This window comes from Oryzias melastigma, linkage group LG4, assembly GCF_002922805.2.
Source record: "Oryzias melastigma strain HK-1 linkage group LG4, ASM292280v2, whole genome shotgun sequence".
Taxonomy (NCBI): Eukaryota; Metazoa; Chordata; class Actinopteri; order Beloniformes; family Adrianichthyidae; genus Oryzias; species Oryzias melastigma.
Window position 1 is genome coordinate 25,889,141 of NC_050515.1, and position 18,063 is coordinate 25,907,203.

Sequence of the window (18,063 nt, forward strand, 5' to 3'; positions counted from 1 at the left end):
AACTGCTGCATAGCACATACCAAACGTTGCTTAGTGACATCTGATGTGATGTCACAAAAGCAAAAATATACTTTAACACTTAAGAATAATAAAAAAAAATAGGAAGTTTAAATGGATAAAATTCATCCGTTGATTGGTGTTGGAGGTGCTTTTGTCCAAACACACAAAATCCCGTCCTTATAAGGGTGAAAAAGAATTCTACAGATGATTTAAACTACAACACTGATAACTCCTCCATCACCGCCAAATGTGCAAATGGTAATGTGACGATAATGTGCTGCCAACATCCATCTCCACAGCCAGTTAGTTTGTCAGTGATTGTTCCAGAGGTAAATCCATGAACTGTAAATCTTCAAACGGGCCTCTCAGACAGGAAATCGATGGGAGGAGGAGAGCAGCTCCGATGCAAAGGAAAGAAACAGCTTTTCCACGTTCCTGCATGGATGGTCCATAAACTCGGGTGTCGGCCAGGATTTCAGTGACCGTCTGAGGACTTCACTCTTGACCTTTTGGCCTCAGGTTGAGCTTAAGCTTTAGCTCCGATATGGCTGCTGAAGGGACTACAATACAAAAGGAGACGAGTTAATTCTCTGGGAGGTTATGAATGTATGTTTAAAATGTGTGGAATCTGAACCTACGCTGCTTTTGGCAGACTGGAATGGTTGTCATCTTTAAGTCTGCAGCAGCTGGAGATACAGAAAGTGTCATGGAGCTGGCTCTGCGAGGAGCAGGAGTTGGAGGCATCAGTATCTTTTTTGGAGTTTCCTCTGGTTTATCTGTTAAATATATCAGGCAATTCCTGGTCAGGTGAGTCAACAAAGAAGGTTCTCTACCGCATAGCGTGCAGACACTTACGCCGTGGAGGAGCAACGGGGAGATCTGGCTTGCTTTCTTGCATCACTGTTCAAACAGACTTCAGTCAGTGATAGGAAGGGGAAAAAATGAAGACGCACCTGTTTGACCACAAGACCAAAGAGGCGTAGTGGGAAAAAAAAGACACTCACGATCGTCATTCATGTACAGCATCTCCTCTTCTGTTGGATTTGGCTCAAGCTTTTGAGACGACACGGTCAGACCGTCTTAAATAAAAACAAAGGTTTGACTGATTAGATCAATGACATTTCAGGTTAGAAAAATAATGCAGACTGTTGAGCTGTGACAGAGATGGGGGTCAAAGCAGGAAAACAAAGGAATGTTTTGACAGATGATGCTTGGTTGACGGTGATCGACACTTAAAATTTCCCGTGACTCAATAATTCTGCTTCATAAATTAATAAGTAAATGGGGGGCCAAACTGTTTGTTTTAGCGCATTTATTAGAAATAGTGAGGACGTTTTTTTTAACTTTGGGCGTCATGGGCTGCATGTTCGGCATCTCATCCTTCAAGAAGTTCAACTAAAACCAACACGGGTGGAACGCTGCTTAACAAAGCCTCTGAGCTGTGCAAACACTCAGAGTAGCAGTCATGGAAAGGACTTACAAAAGCTCTTATCAGTGTGGTAAGGGTCAGTGATAAGGCAGGCTGAAAACCCACTTAGGAAGGAAATTTATCACTCCTTCAAGTAGATATGATGAAACCTTTGTTTCACCTGCCATGTTTACAGTCATGTTGTTCAAGTTTCACTCTGTTCTCGCTGCTTTTTTTTAAACATGATTATGTTGTTTGTTGCCGTTTTCATTTGTTTTCTAGGATAAATTTTCTGCAGTTTTTCATCAGAAATTCCTTTTGATTTGTGGGCGGGACTTTTGGAGCAATTCCGCCCCACTTCCCCTTCCCTTTACTTAGTGTTACTTGGTGTAACATAAGGTCTTCTCCTGATTCACAGCAATTTAAATGAAAAAAAAAATACGAATACAATTTTAACATTAATTTTCTTTATAAATGTTCTTTATCATAAGAAAAAATCTACAAAAACATGCTAAAAATGCCATTTTTATGGATTGGCACTATGATCTTTGTTTGCTGAGGGCTGGGAGGGCTCGCCTTAAGCGGTAGAATAGTTTTCAAATAACTGACTTTAAGAGAAACAGCTAGAGGCTGGCATTAGCATGTCCACATACATACCCCGCCTCAAAGCCCTCGGTGGGTTCGGTAAAGGCTTCACAGTCCGCTCCCCACTTTCTGCGTCCGGAGCAATAAAAGCTGTCCGAATTATAATAAAAATGAAAAAGAGGGTCACTCACATGTAAATAATCATAGATAAATGAGTAATACTACTTTGTACATACAGAAATTTCTTTCATATGGACCCTCAGTGATGAGAGGAACCAGAACGCCGTCGGTCTGCTCTACTAAGTAGGTGATCACATCGTGTAGGGAGTCACAGTGGACCTGCAGGAAGAACAAAGCTCAGTAATAGAGAGCCTGAGGCTGTGTGTCCTCATCTGTCATTATAGAGACTCTTCTAAACAGCTTTCTTGTTTAAGTTTATTTTAATCCCAGTCAAAAGAACACAGCAGATCTATGAGCTCAGATGTATCAAATCCATTTAAGGAGTGATTTGTCGCCCCAGCTGCAGACAAACCTCCCCCTTGTCTTAGTTACAGGTGATTTATTTGCCCATAAGAATTTTTTTATTACAGTCACTTGAATCCTTACTGGAAGGAAGCTTCTCCTTTCCCAGGAGGACAAATATCTGATCTGGATATTACATAAGTTCATAAACACTGCATGCAGTTAAAGTTCATTTTTTCAGAGCTTAACAAGCACTAAAAGCAATCCATTTCATGCTTGAAAGATTTACGATCAGGGAGAAAAAGGAAGTTCTTACAAGTTTTTTTGGGTTTGAATACTTACAGGATTATTCACGTCGATGACAAAACCTCCTTCTGGTCTGCATGTCACACGGTAGTGTTTGTACAGAACCCTTCAAAAAGAAAACAGCCATTCATATTTACATGACTTTATATGACTCATATCTTCTGAGTTGTTTTTGTTGTTAAGAGACAGGAGTTGCACAAAGGTTCATATTTACATAAAAAAAGGAAAAAGAAAACCAATTGTATTTCTGTGCAAATTTCTGCAAAAAAAATAAAATATTTAGAGACTATGGGCAGGATTCAAACAAAGGACATGTTGACTACTGCCAGGGCCAACAGCGGAAGAGAAGTAACTGTAAAAATGCCTCACTTTTGTGTCATTTTATGTTTAAGAGGTCCAGCAAAGTTAAATTTTCTACGATAGAGGAAAAGCATTAAACACCCACTCTGATGAAAATCGTGTTTTTGGTCTCTTAACATGTTCTTGTGGCATTTTCATGATGGTAAAGGACATGTGTGAAGAGAATTAGGTTTAATATTGCATTTCTGAATGTTTCTTTATGTAAAACTTTGTGAATTAGGAGCAGACAAAAAAAGCTTGTAGCTGTGACATGACTAAGGCAAGCCCCATGCTTCCTGCTCCGCTCCATTGTAATGCATCCATTTGCAGACAAATGGATAAATGTGCGTCTTTGTTTTCGTCATCTGAGCTTGTATCTGGATCAAAATTGTACGGATGGATATCTTCAATATTTGTAGCCATTTTTGTTGGAGGTGTGAGGGGCTGTAAGCTAGCGGGAGAACACGTCAACAGATGGATGATGGGAAGTGGGCGGGCTCAGTCCGTGTAAACGATCCTGCCCACAACTCAGAGGCAAATTTCTAATCAACTATGTCCCATAAAATGACAGTTTTTTTTTTGTAATTTTGGCTGAAAACAGCAGAATTATAATTAAAAGACCACTGCCAATAGATCAAACAATGATCGGAGTGGGAATATAACAAGTTTTACATAGAAACAGTTCGTGAAGGTGCTCGTACTTGTCAAGCTCTTGTCTCGTGGTGATGGCGTAGGACGCTCTATCCCTGCTGGGCCTGAGCAGCATGTTTCCTCTCATAGCTTCTCTCTCTAGCAGCAAAGAGGCCTCCAGGCGGGAGACGGGGTAGTAACACCTGCATCACAGCACCACTTTTCGTTTATGGTCAATCCCCACCACATGATGGAGAAATATACATTTACACAACCAAAAGTAAGCGTTAGAAATGATTGGTACTGACGCTGGCATTTCTGCACGGCCGCTGATGTCTTGACCGGTGGAAGGTGATTGCAGATTTTTCAATCTCTCCTCCTCCTGCAGGACTGCCTCGTTCAGCATGTGGATTTGACCTGGCAGCAGGGTGAGGAACGGCGGTATCGACAGCTGCAAGGAGACACATGTAAAGGTTTGATGTTCACTATAAACGCAGCAGCTGATCAGACAGTAAAATTGTTAGGATAGATCTGTTTCCCTAAATTGAAAGGAAAGCGGTGCTGCACAGACCTGAGCAATGGAGTGAATGAAGGCCTTCCAAAGCTCTCGACTTTCTGTGTTTGAGGCCTGCAGAAACAACGGCGACAAACAGTAAAACAAAACATACAGAAGCAGGAAAAAAGGATTAAAGGTACTAATCGCTGTCACTCACTGTGAAATTGGTGGTTCCACTTTTCAGATGGAGACTGAACCTGGCCGGCATCGAGAGATGATCTGAACCGATGTTTTTCACTGAGATAAACCCAGTCAGGTCCAGTTTTTCTATGTACTGACAACCACACACACAAATCCACATAAACAAAAATCGTGAAATAATAAGTTTTGGTTTTAGACTATTAAACCTTTGACTTACATCGTTATCTCTCTTTTCATTGAAGAAAAAGAGGGAGTTTCCACACAAGCAGGTCCACAGCTTCTGGGATGTCTGCACAGACGGAGACATGGTTTCAACAGAAAAACAGAGAAAACACAGAGAAAAGCTACAAAACAACAGAAAGAAGTAGAAAGATGTAGCCGTAAGATATGAAGGTTTCTCTATTTTAACCCCCAAGAATCCGTGCCCTTAAAGTTGGCAAATTTGTAAAAAATAAATAAAAAAAAGCAAACAAAATTCTGACCAGCAGTTTTACAGTCATCTGAATTAATTAGATTAAATGTGTCATAAATGCTCAATTTTCCTATTAAAAATGACATTGTCGCTGTATAATAATTCACATTCATTGCTCTCTTGTGACAATCAACTCTGAAGTAATAACAAAGTTTGATCAAGATTATCAAGAAGAGCTGCTGAACCTCCTCATGATCAGGCCTGCTCTTCTCCAGGTAACCCTCATGGTAGCAGTGCGGCAGCTGGTTCCTCATTCGCCTGGTCCGTTTAGCCATCATGACGAGCGCAGAAGCTTGAAAAACAGCAAAGCCTGTGTCAGCCGTCACCTCAGAGTCATGAAAACTGCCAAGGAAAGACACCTGTCTAAAACTAATAAACCAATCCCCGCCCACTGAGACATCCTGACCGCTGATTGGTCAGTGTGTGGAAAGGGGCGGGTCAGACTGCTGCTCAGGTGAGAGACGTCCTCCAGGGGAGGGGAAATTCCGAGGTTAAGCCAAGCCCTCAAACACCTGGATTATCTGTGGCTGGAAGGAAGAAAACATTCCAAACAAACTTTATTCATCTGATGATTATTTCTCCAACTCACACAATGTTATGAGCAATTTAAAACATTCAAGCAGCATTTTTACAGCATATTTAAGCAATTTCTGCCTTCAAATCAACTAAAAATAGATTGTATTCAATACTCTATAAAAAAAAAAGGGAGAAAGACTGGGAATCGTTTTAAAGTGTGTCCTATATTTTAAATATTTTGTGAAACTTCAAAAAAAACTGAAAGGTAGATTTGAATTGTATTTTCAGATCATAAAAAGCTAGAGTTTTGTTTTTTATGTTCATGTAGATTCTGACTCATAAACTCTAACAGCTTATTTAATAGGGTTACTAATGTTATTGTCTTAATTGAACTTTTAATTATCATTTGTAAAGGTAAAACTGATCCGTCAACTATAGGATTTATGGAGATCACCTCTTCAGAAAATTAGAAGAATTATGAAACCGTTTTTTGCAACCCTGAATATTTTTTCACGATAGTTATTATTCAGTAATGCATGGTTGTACATTTCTCTAGTAAATGTGTTGTATTATAAAGAGGGGCGTTGGCTCACATTTGCTCGTTAAACTGTTCCATCACTTCCTTACGTGCAAAAAAAAGCAGAACTCCACTCTTGAATTTTGTTGAAGTGGAAGTCATTTTGTGCAACATAGAAAAAAAAGTTCACCATCTGCTTTTTTAGTAACAGTTTTTACTTTTCTGTTGAGCAATATCTGTTTCTCAGAGGTTTACAGATGATTAAAGTGTGGTTTTCATATGTGGTTAGCCAGCCTTAATACCTTAAAAGTGTTTCTTCATGAAATTGTGACCATCGATATCATAGAAAGTCAAAAGTTTTTCTTTTTTATTTAATAAAACTTCAGAAAAAAAGACCTATAATATTGCATTCAATCTGAAGCCCCTTGCAAGTCACGTAAAGACACTGCACTGATAAAAACAAGATTAGACAACAAAGGAAGGGTGGTGGTTACCACTGCTGCCTCACCATGAGAAAACCCTGTTCATCCCGTTTGGGTTCTTTTTGAGTGGAGTTTGCATGTTCACCCTGTACATGCAGAGATTTTTTGGGGTTTACTTCGACAGTCCAAACACGTTCATGGGTTCATTGGGGATCCTTAAAGGTCCCTAAGTTTTGAATTATAAATGGTGTATACTTATAGTGCTTTACAGTCATAGACTTATTCACCTATGCACACACACATTCACACACTGATGGCAGCTCCACTGCTGAACACTGGTGCCAACCAGTAACCACCAGGAGCAATGTAGGGTAAAATGTTTTGCACAAGTACGCCTCTTGACACATGGATGGGAAAAGCGATCAGTTTTACCGCTCTAATCACCCCTTGTGAATGCATGTGACTGGCAACCCTACCCAACTTCACCTGACAATAGCTGGGATAGGCTCCAGCAACTGGAATTAGCAAGTTTAGAAAATGGATGGATGGAAACAATGAAAGACAGTTATTGAAAGTTTACGGATCAGATCCAACCTTTTATTGTTATTATTTATTTTTGGGTTGAGAATTTGCTGTTTTAAAATGGACGGAGTATTTCCAGAGTTGTGTTGAAGTGAATTGAAGAAGTAAATAACGGCAAAGCAGAGAGGCATTATTTAACAAAAGCTGAAGGGAAGGGTTGGATCTGACATGTGGAGGGATTTGATTGATTTAGAGAAGTCTAAACTGTCACAACAGAACTGTCCGGATGTTTAAAAATGGAGAAGAGAGTTAGGAAGGTGATCGCAAAAGTAACAAATTCCCTTTTGTTACTTCTATTTATTATCACATTTTATTATCAATTACTTTATCATTTTTTGTATTAAATTATTTTTCATTTATCTATCTATCTATCTATCTATCTATCTATCTATCTATCTATCTATCTATCTATCTATCTATCTATCTATCTATCTATCTATCTATAGAAGTAAAGATGATTTGTATTTCAAATTTCTGGTTGAAATCAAACTTGTCTTAAGACAGGTGTATATCTCAGTAAAAATAGGATCTTGGAGTTTCCTGGAGTATGACAGAACACAAACTAAATACCCAAATGCTCGGTAATTGTTTCAAGTCTTTGTGTGGGTTAGAACAGCTTAATGTCACAATGATCTAAAATTAGCTGCCGTTGACGTGTTTTGCTTTTTATAGCAAAGAATGTAAAGAATGTGACATTTTTTCCTGTAAAATGAACAGTCATGTTTTTAAGTCAGATAAAACCGAACGTAATGCTTTATTTAGATCTACAAAGCTTCAGGGCTTACGGGGTTTCCACAAACATAAGGCACGTGAACCACATGTGGGTACAAAATGTGAAATTTTCAATAAATAAAGAAACAACAATAAAAACATGTGGGTACAAAATGATGATGAATTGAAATGACCCCCCACACACACAAAGTTAATAAAGAAAAATAATAACATTAAACTAAATAAATAAATAATAATAAAGGGGAAGATAAGTAAATAAAAATAAAAAATAATATTCCTGGGTGTATATAAAACAAGAATATCAGTCCTCTTCATGTAAAACCGCACGTGAAGCAGCGTCGGGGTAAAATTACGTCAGCACGTAGAGCGCCCGCCCACCTCCCCTCCCTTACGTAACGTGCGCGCGCCGTCTCCTGTCATCCCGGCTGGCGCTGCACCACCCAAGCCGGTGCAGCAGAAAAGTCTCCTCCGTCACCGCTGGGCTCTCCGCCAGCTGATCTCTCAAGAATGGGGAACAGAGACGACGAATATGATTTCCTATTTAAAGGTAGGAAGGACGGACCATCCTCGAAGGCGAAGTTCTCCTGCGTTAAAAACGGCTACACCCGAGTTAGCATGCTAGCAGTGTTTTGCTCAGCTGTCCACCTTTGGATCAGCTGTTCCACTGCTGGAGCTGCAGTACAGCTTCTATAGCTGAGCACATCAGCACAACAATTATACAAAAACTCTTAGAATGTTATGTTGGTTTGTGTTTGAAATAGAATCAATAAAACACTAACAATATCAGCCAGTCCAGTGAAATCAACAGAAAAAAAATGATTCTCTTTTGTGGAATTACTTAACAGAAGGAACATAAACTTTGTTTTTCTTTTTCCCTTTTTAACTCATATTTACCATCTGACAGCTTATATAAGTCTCTACTGGATTACTCAATTTGATATAAATTATTTTTCATATAAATGAAACTCATCTGCTTAAATATTGAAATATTTTTTGTGTATTTTTAGATTAGCCTATCCTACATTGTTTTATTGATAATAAGGGTGTAACAATTTTTTTTTGATAATTCGAATTATATCATAATTTGTGGTTGCTGATGCGATCCGTTGTCAATTTTGGTTCATTTTGAACGGTCCGATTCACGGACCTAAAATCAATCTTTAGCCAAAACTTCACCCAGTGTTACTCACAGATAAATACCTGGTGCTGAACAGTGAAGGGGAAGTTTTCCACATTCCTTGTGTTTCTTGCAAGATAATCAAGTGTATATATCTGCACAAACAAACATGTAAACAAGAATTAATGGCAAATCTATTCACATTTTAGTTAAAATAATCCAGTTTTTAAAACATTCTACCACACTGTATGGTCACATGTCTGTGCAAAATGCAGAGTGTTTCCACACAATGGACTCAAATAATGGATTAATCATTTTTTGTTGCCATCTCATGTGTGTTATCTGCTGTGATGGTTGTTTTTACATTAAAGTAAAATAAACTTTGTGTCTCAATCCAAATGGTAAATTCTAACAGTGATATAATCAATTTATTTCATTTTAACTGTATTTTTTAACGCTATAGGTCAATTCGATTAACAATTTGCCTCACACAGATTGATCTGGTTGGATCGTAGAAATATATATAGATTAATTGATTACAATGTATTCATTTACATTTTAGCAAGTCAGTCAAATTGAATTCAACTTGATCTACATTTTATTGCAAACCAACACAATAACAGAAACTTGAATGTTAGTTTTATTCTTGTAAAAGAAGCTTTTATTTTTCAAATGCTGAGATTATTTTTCCAAGTAGAGTTGCCCAATGTTGAAATAAATCACTGAAAACTGATGACTCACCACAACTGGAAGCCTCGAGTACACGATGAGTCAGCTCCTTCCTGCTAAAAGCACAACACAGCACAGTCAGATCAGATAAGACATTTTAACATTCCAGCTTAGAAACCCCTTTCACTGAAAATGATCAACATGGTTCAGAGACTTTTTATCCTCAATAATATTGCTTCAAATACTCTCATTTTTATTGTATTTCATTATGATGAGTTCTGGTGTAAAACATCCTTTTTGCTTTGTTCCAGTGGTTCTGATCGGGGATTCTGGTGTGGGGAAGAGTAACCTGCTGTCCCGTTTCACACGTAACGAGTTTAACCTGGAGAGCAAGAGCACCATTGGGGTGGAGTTTGCCACTCGCAGCATCCAGGTGGATGGAAAGACGATAAAAGCTCAGATATGGGACACAGCTGGACAGGAGCGCTACAGAGCAATCACCTCAGCGTGAGTGCTTTCTTTCTCTCTTTCTAAGTGTGTGAAGTTGGTTTAAGAAGCACACAGAATAATAATGATGTTCCTGTGGTTTGGTAGATATTACCGGGGTGCAGTGGGGGCCCTGCTAGTCTATGACATTGCTAAACACCTGACGTACGAGAACGTGGAGCGCTGGCTGAAGGAGCTGAGGGACCATGCTGACAGCAACATCGTCATCATGCTGGTGGGAAACAAGAGCGACCTGCGCCACCTCAGGGCCGTGCCCACGGACGAGGCCCGCGCCTTCGCAGGTAGATGACACCAGGAAGCAGAGATTCTTGAGCCAACACAAAACCTAAAAACCGCCTTTAAATCTCTGTCCAGAAAAAAACACGCTGTCATTCATTGAGACATCAGCGTTGGATTCCACAAACGTAGAAGAAGCATTCAAGAACATCTTAACAGGTGGGTTAAAGACGACCTCCTTAAAGTCACACTTTAATCATCTTTTAAAAAAAAAACGCTCCCAGTTGTCTTTTATTTATGATTATGCTATTTTTAGCCAAATCAAAAAAGCGTGTTGTTTCCTTGAACATAGTTTCTCCAGAGTGGCAAGAGTTTTCACCTCTAAATTGGTGAGAGACCTGGTTGCAGACAAGATGGCGCCCAAACACAACATTAAAACTCATCATTAGCCAAAGGCAGAAATGTCGCAACTGAAGCTGAATTTGCGTATCTAAACTTGAAGATTTGTAATCTTAAGCTTAACCCAAACCCTAACTAACCCTATTCCTAACCGTAACCCTAAGCATGACCTAGTTCCGGAGTTTTTCTTGGGGAAGAGTGTGAACTCCGCTAGCACTTAGGTCGAGGACTTCCAGCTAATAACGCTCTAGCACCATCTTGAGGCCATGTTGTTTTCTGCGGCCAGCTCCTCTTGCCAAATTGAGGGAAGAACTGTTTTTTTTTCAGCTTTATTGACAAATATTGCACATACAGAATATCAAGCATTAACACTCCACACTACGTTCAAATGAGAACTTTTTTTCATTGGTGTAGGCCTGCCTCCACTTCCCATCATCAATCTGTTTACACTCACACTAGCTTACAGCCCCTCACAACCCCAACCTACTGTAGATGGTGAATCAAAAATAGTGTGTGATATTGGAGTTATCCAGCCATACAGTTTTGATCCAGATTCCAGCTCAGACGAGGAAAACAAAGACGTTCATGGATCTATTTGTCTACATGTGGATGCATCAGAATGGAGCAGAGCAGGGCGCTCGAAGCCTCCCAATTGTAGATTTTACAGCACAGGCACAAACTTTTTCAAATTGATTTTTTTTTATTAAGTTTGCTTGTGTTTTAACACAATTTGAATAAAGAAACAATCAGAAATCCAAAATTTAAGCTTCATTTTCTCTTTATACCTCCTCTGTCATCAGAAAAATGCCACAAGAACATGTTAAAACCCCATTTTCATCAGAGTAAAAATGTTGTGTTTTCACACTGAAAAATCTCACTTCTCTTTATAGAAATCTACCGCATCGTGTCGCAGAAGCAGATAGCAGACAGATCGGCACACGACGAGTCTCCAGGCAACAATGTGGTGGACATCAGTGTCCCACCGACCTCTGACGGTCAGAAAGGCAACAAACTTCAGTGCTGTCAGAGTCTGTGACGCTCAGGCTGAAAATCTTGTTTTTCAATCATACCCCCACATCAGCTGTGCACTTGTTTCTCATGAATCTAATTATGGCCATTTCTCTTTTTCCTCCACCGTTTTTGTTTATATATGTAATATAAAAATAGAAACCACAGGTGCTCCTCGTCTCAGAAGCCTTTATTTCACTCGATTGTTGGGGTTTTTGGTGGGAAGATCCCTGCAATGCAGGGATGAGGCTTTCCTGTCACGGACTGCTGAACCTGAAACACATTTTCATGGTGAACCACTAGATGGTGCTGCAGGAACAAACTGCAATTATCAGTATTATGCATTTGCCAGTGACATTTCATCACATCAGTAAACATGCCAAAATATCTTCATTATGTTTGTATTTAAATCATGTTTGGCTTTATTTGTCCTACTTTTCTCTTTGTTTAGAAATTGTATAAAATGACAATAAAATTCTTCAATCAGTAAACTTTTTTATGTTTAACATTTTTGTTAATCATTTTGTGTTTTCATTAATTTAAGAAAAAAATCAAGGGATTAATATTTCAATTGAAAATATGAAAAACAGATGAAATTGTTCATTTACAAAAGTAATACATTTTAGATCCATAATAAAAGAGAAACATACATTGTAGTAGTGTGCAGTGACATTTTTGCCATTAAAAGAGAATTATGTTTGAAAACCATCAAATCAAATGTGTTGCTCATATTTGAAGGGGGTAATACCATAACAATATACTACACTCCACTGCTGCCTTTTAAACTCAAACTTTTACAGATTTTTCTTCTGGGTGTAGAAAGAGAGTCAATAATATGTGGCTCCCAGTGCTTTCTAAGAACTGTGCACAATTTATTGATTGTGATTGGCTAAATGCTGTTATAAACCAACCTGTGGCTGCTTGACCTAAAGCCTTAAGAGCCAAACAAGAGGATTCGATTTATTTATTATTTTCTGAGATCAAAATAAGATTACTATGTGTTATTTTTGTGTTCACATGATGTAAATTTTGAAGTGTACAACAGGGTTGTCAAACTCAATTGTTCAAGGGGCCAAAATCCAAAACACTCTTTATGTCGCGGGCCGAACAGGATAAACATTTATTATTAAACATGTTAAAAGTAAAATTTTAAAACTTTAAGATGTTACTTTTTAGCATTACTAAGAATAAAAATCAGCAGGAATATTATTAAAAAATAAATCAACTTAAACCTTCAATATTTTACTCTCCACAAAAATATAATTTGTCAAAATTATGCAAGTTAGAAATAAGTGTATTATAACATCGGACAGTTAATAACAATAAATAAATGATCTGGAGGGCCGGATAGAATTACCCAGAGGGCCAGATCCGGCCCCTGGGCCTTGACTTTGACAAATGTGGTTTAAAGCATGCGTTCGTAGAAAATATTTAATATTTCATATCAACCCAGATGTACAGACTTTATTTTTTTCTGTTCTTCAAGTCAGAAATTCACAGTAATTTTGGCAGAAATGTATTTAAATTTATTTTTGTTTCTGTAAAAAAAAAATGTGTCCATTGCAAAGAATTGAATTATATAGTTAATTTGCATTATTTTGTATGAGGGTTCAAAGGTTGGCAAGCCCACACATTTTCCCTCATCAAATCTTGTTCTCTTTGCAGAAACGTTGGCCACCCCAGGTTATAGTTAAAAACCAAACTACATGCAGATGTGACCTAGCAGCTTCAACATGTGGTGTTTGTAGGTTCTGGACAGCAATGACAGCAGCAGCAGGAGGAGGAGGAGGAGGTTACAGTTCCTGCAGGAGAGTCCGGTTCTGTCCATTGTTCCTTTGTTTCCCTCCACATAGGGATTACGGAGCTGTTTTCCAAACCAGACTTGTGAAGGTAAAGCCCCCCGTCCCTCTCCTACCACATAGATCTAGAAGATGATCAGTAAACAAGAACGAGATTAGACTCATTTTTAAGACCCTCCATGAAATACAACCACACAGCAGGAAGTCTAAAGCTTTTATTGGCTTTGCAAACACTTCTTGGCTGATTGTAGGTGGCAGAGTTCTTTCTGGTCAAAACGTGCTTTTTTTTAAATAAAACATTAGAATCTTGTGAGGACTAAAAACAAAAGAAGCAGCAGACATTTTACCTGATAGCATCAACACTGCTGCCTCTTAAGAAAAAAACATCACAAAGAAAATAGAAATAGTGCAGCAATTTCTATTAGATTTCAAAAGAGATGATGCTTACTTTTTTAAAATAGTTTCAAATATTAGCAAAAAAAATTGCAGAGTGAAAATAATTTAAAACAGCTTTGCGATGCCCCCCACCGATCATACAAGACGAAGCCTAAACACCATGCAAATGACTGAGGCAGGAAGAGCACTCAACCAGCTGCAGATAATCCCTCATTCGGAGATCAGTCAAAAACACAAACAAATGTTTGTGTAACGTCCAACCCAGAGCACTAGTCAGACAGACACAGGACACGAGTCGTGTAAACAAGAGGACAGCGCCTCAGCGCCGACAGATCCTCTGATAATGTCGCTGTCAACAACCACGCTGGGGCAAAAATATCACCATCTGTCTGCTGCTCATTTTCTGCACCATAATACATCCTCCTCACAAAACAACGCTCCCCTAGCATCTGTGAAACTAAAAGGACGGAAAAAAAGTGTAAGTTTGACTTTTCTAAAACTATATTTAACACAAAAAGAGTTTTTTTCTCCGTGCGTCATTAGTATTTACATTTAAACTGAATTAAAAAAAAATTATAACAGCATCATTATAAAAAAAAGCTATAAAATGAAAGAACATAAAGGTTCAATTCAATGCAAGTACCATATAACAGCCTTTATTCCTAATTCATTTGTCAAAAACACAGACAATTTTTTAAAATTAATATTTGGGAAAGTCTTCTTTTTTTCTGTGTAAACTGTATTAACCGTCTCAAATGCCAAACTTCATAAAATAATTGGACCAAAAACTTCTGATGAGTGAGCAGAAGCTGCAACAAGTAGAAGGAACCGGTCCTTCCTCAAACCCAAAGAGGGGTTTAAACGAAAAAAAAAAATGCAAACAAAACTTCAGTAAAATGAACAATTGAAAAGCTATAAATAAGCAGTTTTGCAGGCAAAAATACACATTGCAAGAAATGTTCCTTTACAAGCTGACTTGTAAACTGCTGTTTTGTACAAAAACCTTCCCGAGGACTCATGGAAATCCTTCTTACGATAGAAATTCCAGTTGAAACAACAGTCCCCAGTATCAATGAAAGTGCAGTTTGCATTTGGAAATGTTGCATGTTGGCACACAGCTCTTCATGCACTGTGCAGACCTGTCCACAGTGTTCAGTCTCTGCAGTGGTCGTTCCTGTAAACTCTGCTGAGGGTTTAGAGCCTCCTCCCAGAATGCATAATAAGGAGAGGATGGCGGAGTACATCTGTCCGCCCCGCTACGGCGAAGCGCCTTTTTTGCATAATTGTGGTCAACAGCCAGCATGAGGACGGTGGACTCACTCAGCCTCACAAGATTTACTGACAGGCAGCAACAGAAAAGACACAGGGAACAGGAAACATGTTGGAGTGGGAGCTCATACGATGTTTTCACTGCTCGACTTTTTCAGCAGTTCATTTGAGAGCAAAGAATGCTGGGAAAAGTTTGCCTCCTTGGCTTCAGGAATGAGAAGGCATACTCTCTGATTCGTTTTCCTCCACTCAGAGTACAGCTGACAGTGGTAGCGGAACGAAACCTGTGGAAGGAGGTCAGAAGTGGACATGAAGAACACAGTGCTGTTATAAAGCTTAATCTCTGCTAGTTTTATTAATATCTTACCAGTGTCCAGAGAATATAAATGGTAAAGAGGGCGATGGTGAGAGCAATGAGACCAGTAGCCTGCAGCCATTTCCCCAGCTGGAGATGGTCCTGAGCGCCCCTCAGGCACAGCCAGCCGGAGATGGCTGCTAGGGGCGTGATAAACAGGAAACACACCATGTCCCAGAACAGAGTCCTCTTCTCGTTACGAGGACCGGGCTCCTGCAGCCACTGCAGAGTCAACAAACAGAAATATAACAAATAATTCAAAAAATAAAAGATTGTAGTCCTGAGTTACTTAAAGACTCCAATAAATTTGTATTTTTGGTGTTTTAACATGTTGTTGCAGTATTTTTCTCATGATAGAAGACATATATATATATAAATAAAAAAATTAAAATTTAATTTCTGGTATTGTTTTATTCAAATTGTGGTGAATCATGAGCAAACAAAAAAAGTACTTTGAAAAAACTTGTAGTTTAATTATAAATATGAGTTATGATTTTTTGTGGTATGAATTAAAACAGAAATACAGAAAGAAACTAACCTTTTCTCAATATATGGAATTATTTTTCACATTTAACAGAAGTTCATATGATTTTCTTTTAAAATAAAAGACTCCTTGTGCCAGACCGGATTATCCAGGTGCTTTAAACTCATAAAATGTCAGACTTTTTACCAAAGTTTTGCTTAGTATTTAAAGTCTGTGTATTCTGGAGAAAGCATAGAGCAAACAAGACTTCTTCAAGTCAGCAGGGATGTAAAAAACTTTAGTTTATCTTCGAGGTTAAATAAACGAAATAATTGCTAATTTAGTAATCCTGTAACTATGTACGTCCTAATTTTCTTAAACCATATTGGTATTTGGCTCAAGACTGTATGACTTGTTAGTTCTGATAATGTTTGCCTTTTTTTGTTGCACCACTAATGTTAGCTTGGAGTTGTGAGGGGCTGTAAGCTAGCAGATGAGTGTGTAAACAAAGGGATTATGGGAAATGAGGAAATTTCTGATGAAGTCCTGTCGACCCATTTTTAAGAATTTTAAGTAAAAACTGAATAGTCATAATTAAAAGACTACTGGGAATGCTATTAAAATACATTTTTAAAAATTGATCAGAGTGAGTCTGCTTGAGTGTTTATGTTCTTTGATTTATTGTGAGTTTTCAACCGTTAACACCATCACGCCGCTTTTCTCCTTCAGAATCTACTGGAATGACGTTGATCGTGCCATACTTACAGTATGTTAAAGGTTTTGTGTTTAAGCGTCACCAGTGTTGACAGTTTTGAGGGGTTAACAAATTCATTGTTCATCAAACTCAAAGAGGACGACGAGAAAGACTGTTGCAATGGATTCAAGGTCCTTTGACTTGGTTACCTCTGTTAGCGGCCGCTGCTGTCGCTGGATGCAGAACTCTGTGTGGCAAAGCTCACAGTAGCTGGTGTTGGAAGACGACAGCCACTTCTCCAAGCAGCTCTTGTGCACCGCGCCCTGCGTTCCTGTGCAATCGCACGGCGACAGCAGATCCTCGTTGCCACCTCCCTCGTGGCAAATCCGACAGATGGAGCCATCGCTAATGCAAAAGTCGGTAAATTATTAAAAACACAACCCTTTTTTGGTGCCAAATAGACCTGAAACGGTTGACATAAAGGGGGTGACACCCACTCACCTTTGCACACTGACTGGCTTGAGCACAGAGGACAGCAACCGACCGTCTATGGCCGTGACCTGGGTCACATAGTGCGCCTGGCACCCGTCGGCGCCCCCGTCCTCCACGCCCTTCCACAGACCTGTGCTGTTGGCACAGTCACAAAGAGAGCCGGGCAGGTGGAAACACCTCCCTGTTGTCATGGTTACAGCAGATGAAGCCGTGAGGGCGTCCAGGCGTTGGAGGTGATGAATGCGTGTTTAAAAAAATATATGAATCGCTAACACCTCCTGCTTTCCTCTGGTAAGGAGTGCTTCTATGAAATAAAAAAACATAAATAACACATCATTAATAACATGTGCTTAAGTCATATATTTAGTCTCAAGGGGACAGCTGTAAATGTCTGAAGCTATCTCAAATCTTTGTAGTTTTTTGTGTCACATGACTCCACCAAACTTAACTTTTCTGATAAAAAAAAAAAAAAATCAGCCAATCATTTAAGGATAAACAAAAGGGCAAGAAACTCCAATTATGAACTACAAATAGATGCTCAGATATGAAATGCACAATATTATTTGCAGGAAAGGAAAGCAGCTGCTAATGCATTATGAAAGCAAGAGTAATGTCAGCAGCAGTGACTGAGATGTGCTGCAGACTGATAAACAGCTTCCCCCCTCAGATAACCCCAGACGGAGGCACTCTGCTGCTGCTGTGCAGCCAGCGGCCCACTTCTTCCCCTCCGATAACAGTACTGCCGCTGTCAGTGTAGGAAAAATGACTGTCTAAAAGAAAAACAACAAAAAAATGACTTTTTCTGCCAAATGTGACAGCTTAATATCAGTTTTTGTTGTCAAAATAAACTGCCTTCACAATAAAGTCCCAGAATTAATCTACATAATCCTGAGCGCTACATGTTGTTGATCAAGAGATTAACCATAGAGCTCAATGTAAACAAAAGTTATTGTTTAGGGTTTTCCCTCAACAATATAACAACCTAGTGTCAGGAATTTTGAGATAAAAATA

General features: G+C 38.8%; 3 protein-coding genes across 3 annotated transcripts in view; 1 reads left to right on the forward strand and 2 right to left on the reverse strand.

Moving 5' to 3' along the window:
- Positions 1–38: 38 nt before the first annotated feature.
- LOC112150494 (signal-transducing adaptor protein 1) lies at positions 39–5,478 on the reverse strand. The gene is made up of 13 exons (XM_024278877.2): positions 5,085–5,478; positions 4,645–4,716; positions 4,444–4,560; positions 4,302–4,358; positions 4,039–4,181; positions 3,802–3,933; positions 2,798–2,867; positions 2,230–2,332; positions 2,066–2,143; positions 1,005–1,079; positions 856–900; positions 639–776; positions 39–560 (listed from the first exon to the last, which is right to left on the reverse strand). Exons 1-13 carry the CDS (start codon positions 5,175–5,177, stop codon positions 496–498), a joined length of 1,188 nt encoding a protein of 395 aa, XP_024134645.1. The 5' UTR covers positions 5,178–5,478; the 3' UTR covers positions 39–495.
- Positions 5,479–7,607: 2,129 nt separating this feature from the next.
- LOC112150496 (ras-related protein Rab-11B) lies at positions 7,608–12,075 on the forward strand. The gene is made up of 5 exons (XM_024278879.2): positions 7,608–8,215; positions 9,766–9,961; positions 10,049–10,242; positions 10,316–10,396; positions 11,467–12,075. The coding sequence occupies exons 1-5, from the start codon at positions 8,176–8,178 to the stop codon at positions 11,610–11,612; spliced, it is 657 nt and encodes a 218-aa protein (XP_024134647.1). The 5' UTR covers positions 7,608–8,175; the 3' UTR covers positions 11,613–12,075.
- Positions 12,076–13,583: 1,508 nt separating this feature from the next.
- The window catches only part of LOC112150495 (E3 ubiquitin-protein ligase MARCHF2), a 6,167-nt gene continuing 1,687 nt past the window's right edge, over positions 13,584–18,063 (reverse strand). Inside the window, exons 2-5 of the mRNA XM_024278878.2 lie at positions 17,062–17,356; positions 16,770–16,965; positions 15,416–15,625; positions 13,584–15,332 (exon numbers count right to left, since the gene is read on the reverse strand). Of these exons, the coding sequence (XP_024134646.1) occupies positions 15,174–15,332; positions 15,416–15,625; positions 16,770–16,965; positions 17,062–17,243 (747 nt within the window). The 5' untranslated portion in view covers positions 17,244–17,356 and the 3' untranslated portion in view covers positions 13,584–15,173. The remainder of the gene's footprint in view (positions 15,333–15,415; positions 15,626–16,769; positions 16,966–17,061; positions 17,357–18,063) is intronic.

Coding starts and splice junctions, on each gene's coding strand:
- LOC112150494 (XM_024278877.2), bottom strand. CDS start 5,177: ATGATGGCTAAACGGACCAGGCGAATGAGGAACCAGCTGCCGCACTGC. Junction 4,561..4,644: donor ATGAAAAGAGAGATAACGAT/GTAAGTCAAAGG, acceptor TGTGGTTGTCAG/TACATAGAAAAACTGGACCT. Junction 2,144..2,229: donor TCCATATGAAAGAAATTTCT/GTATGTACAAAG, acceptor TAATTCGGACAG/CTTTTATTGCTCCGGACGCA.
- LOC112150496 (XM_024278879.2), top strand. CDS start 8,176: ATGGGGAACAGAGACGACGAATATGATTTCCTATTTAAAG. Junction 8,216..9,765: donor ATATGATTTCCTATTTAAAG/GTAGGAAGGACG, acceptor GCTTTGTTCCAG/TGGTTCTGATCGGGGATTCT. Junction 10,243..10,315: donor CGAGGCCCGCGCCTTCGCAG/GTAGATGACACC, acceptor ATCTCTGTCCAG/AAAAAAACACGCTGTCATTC.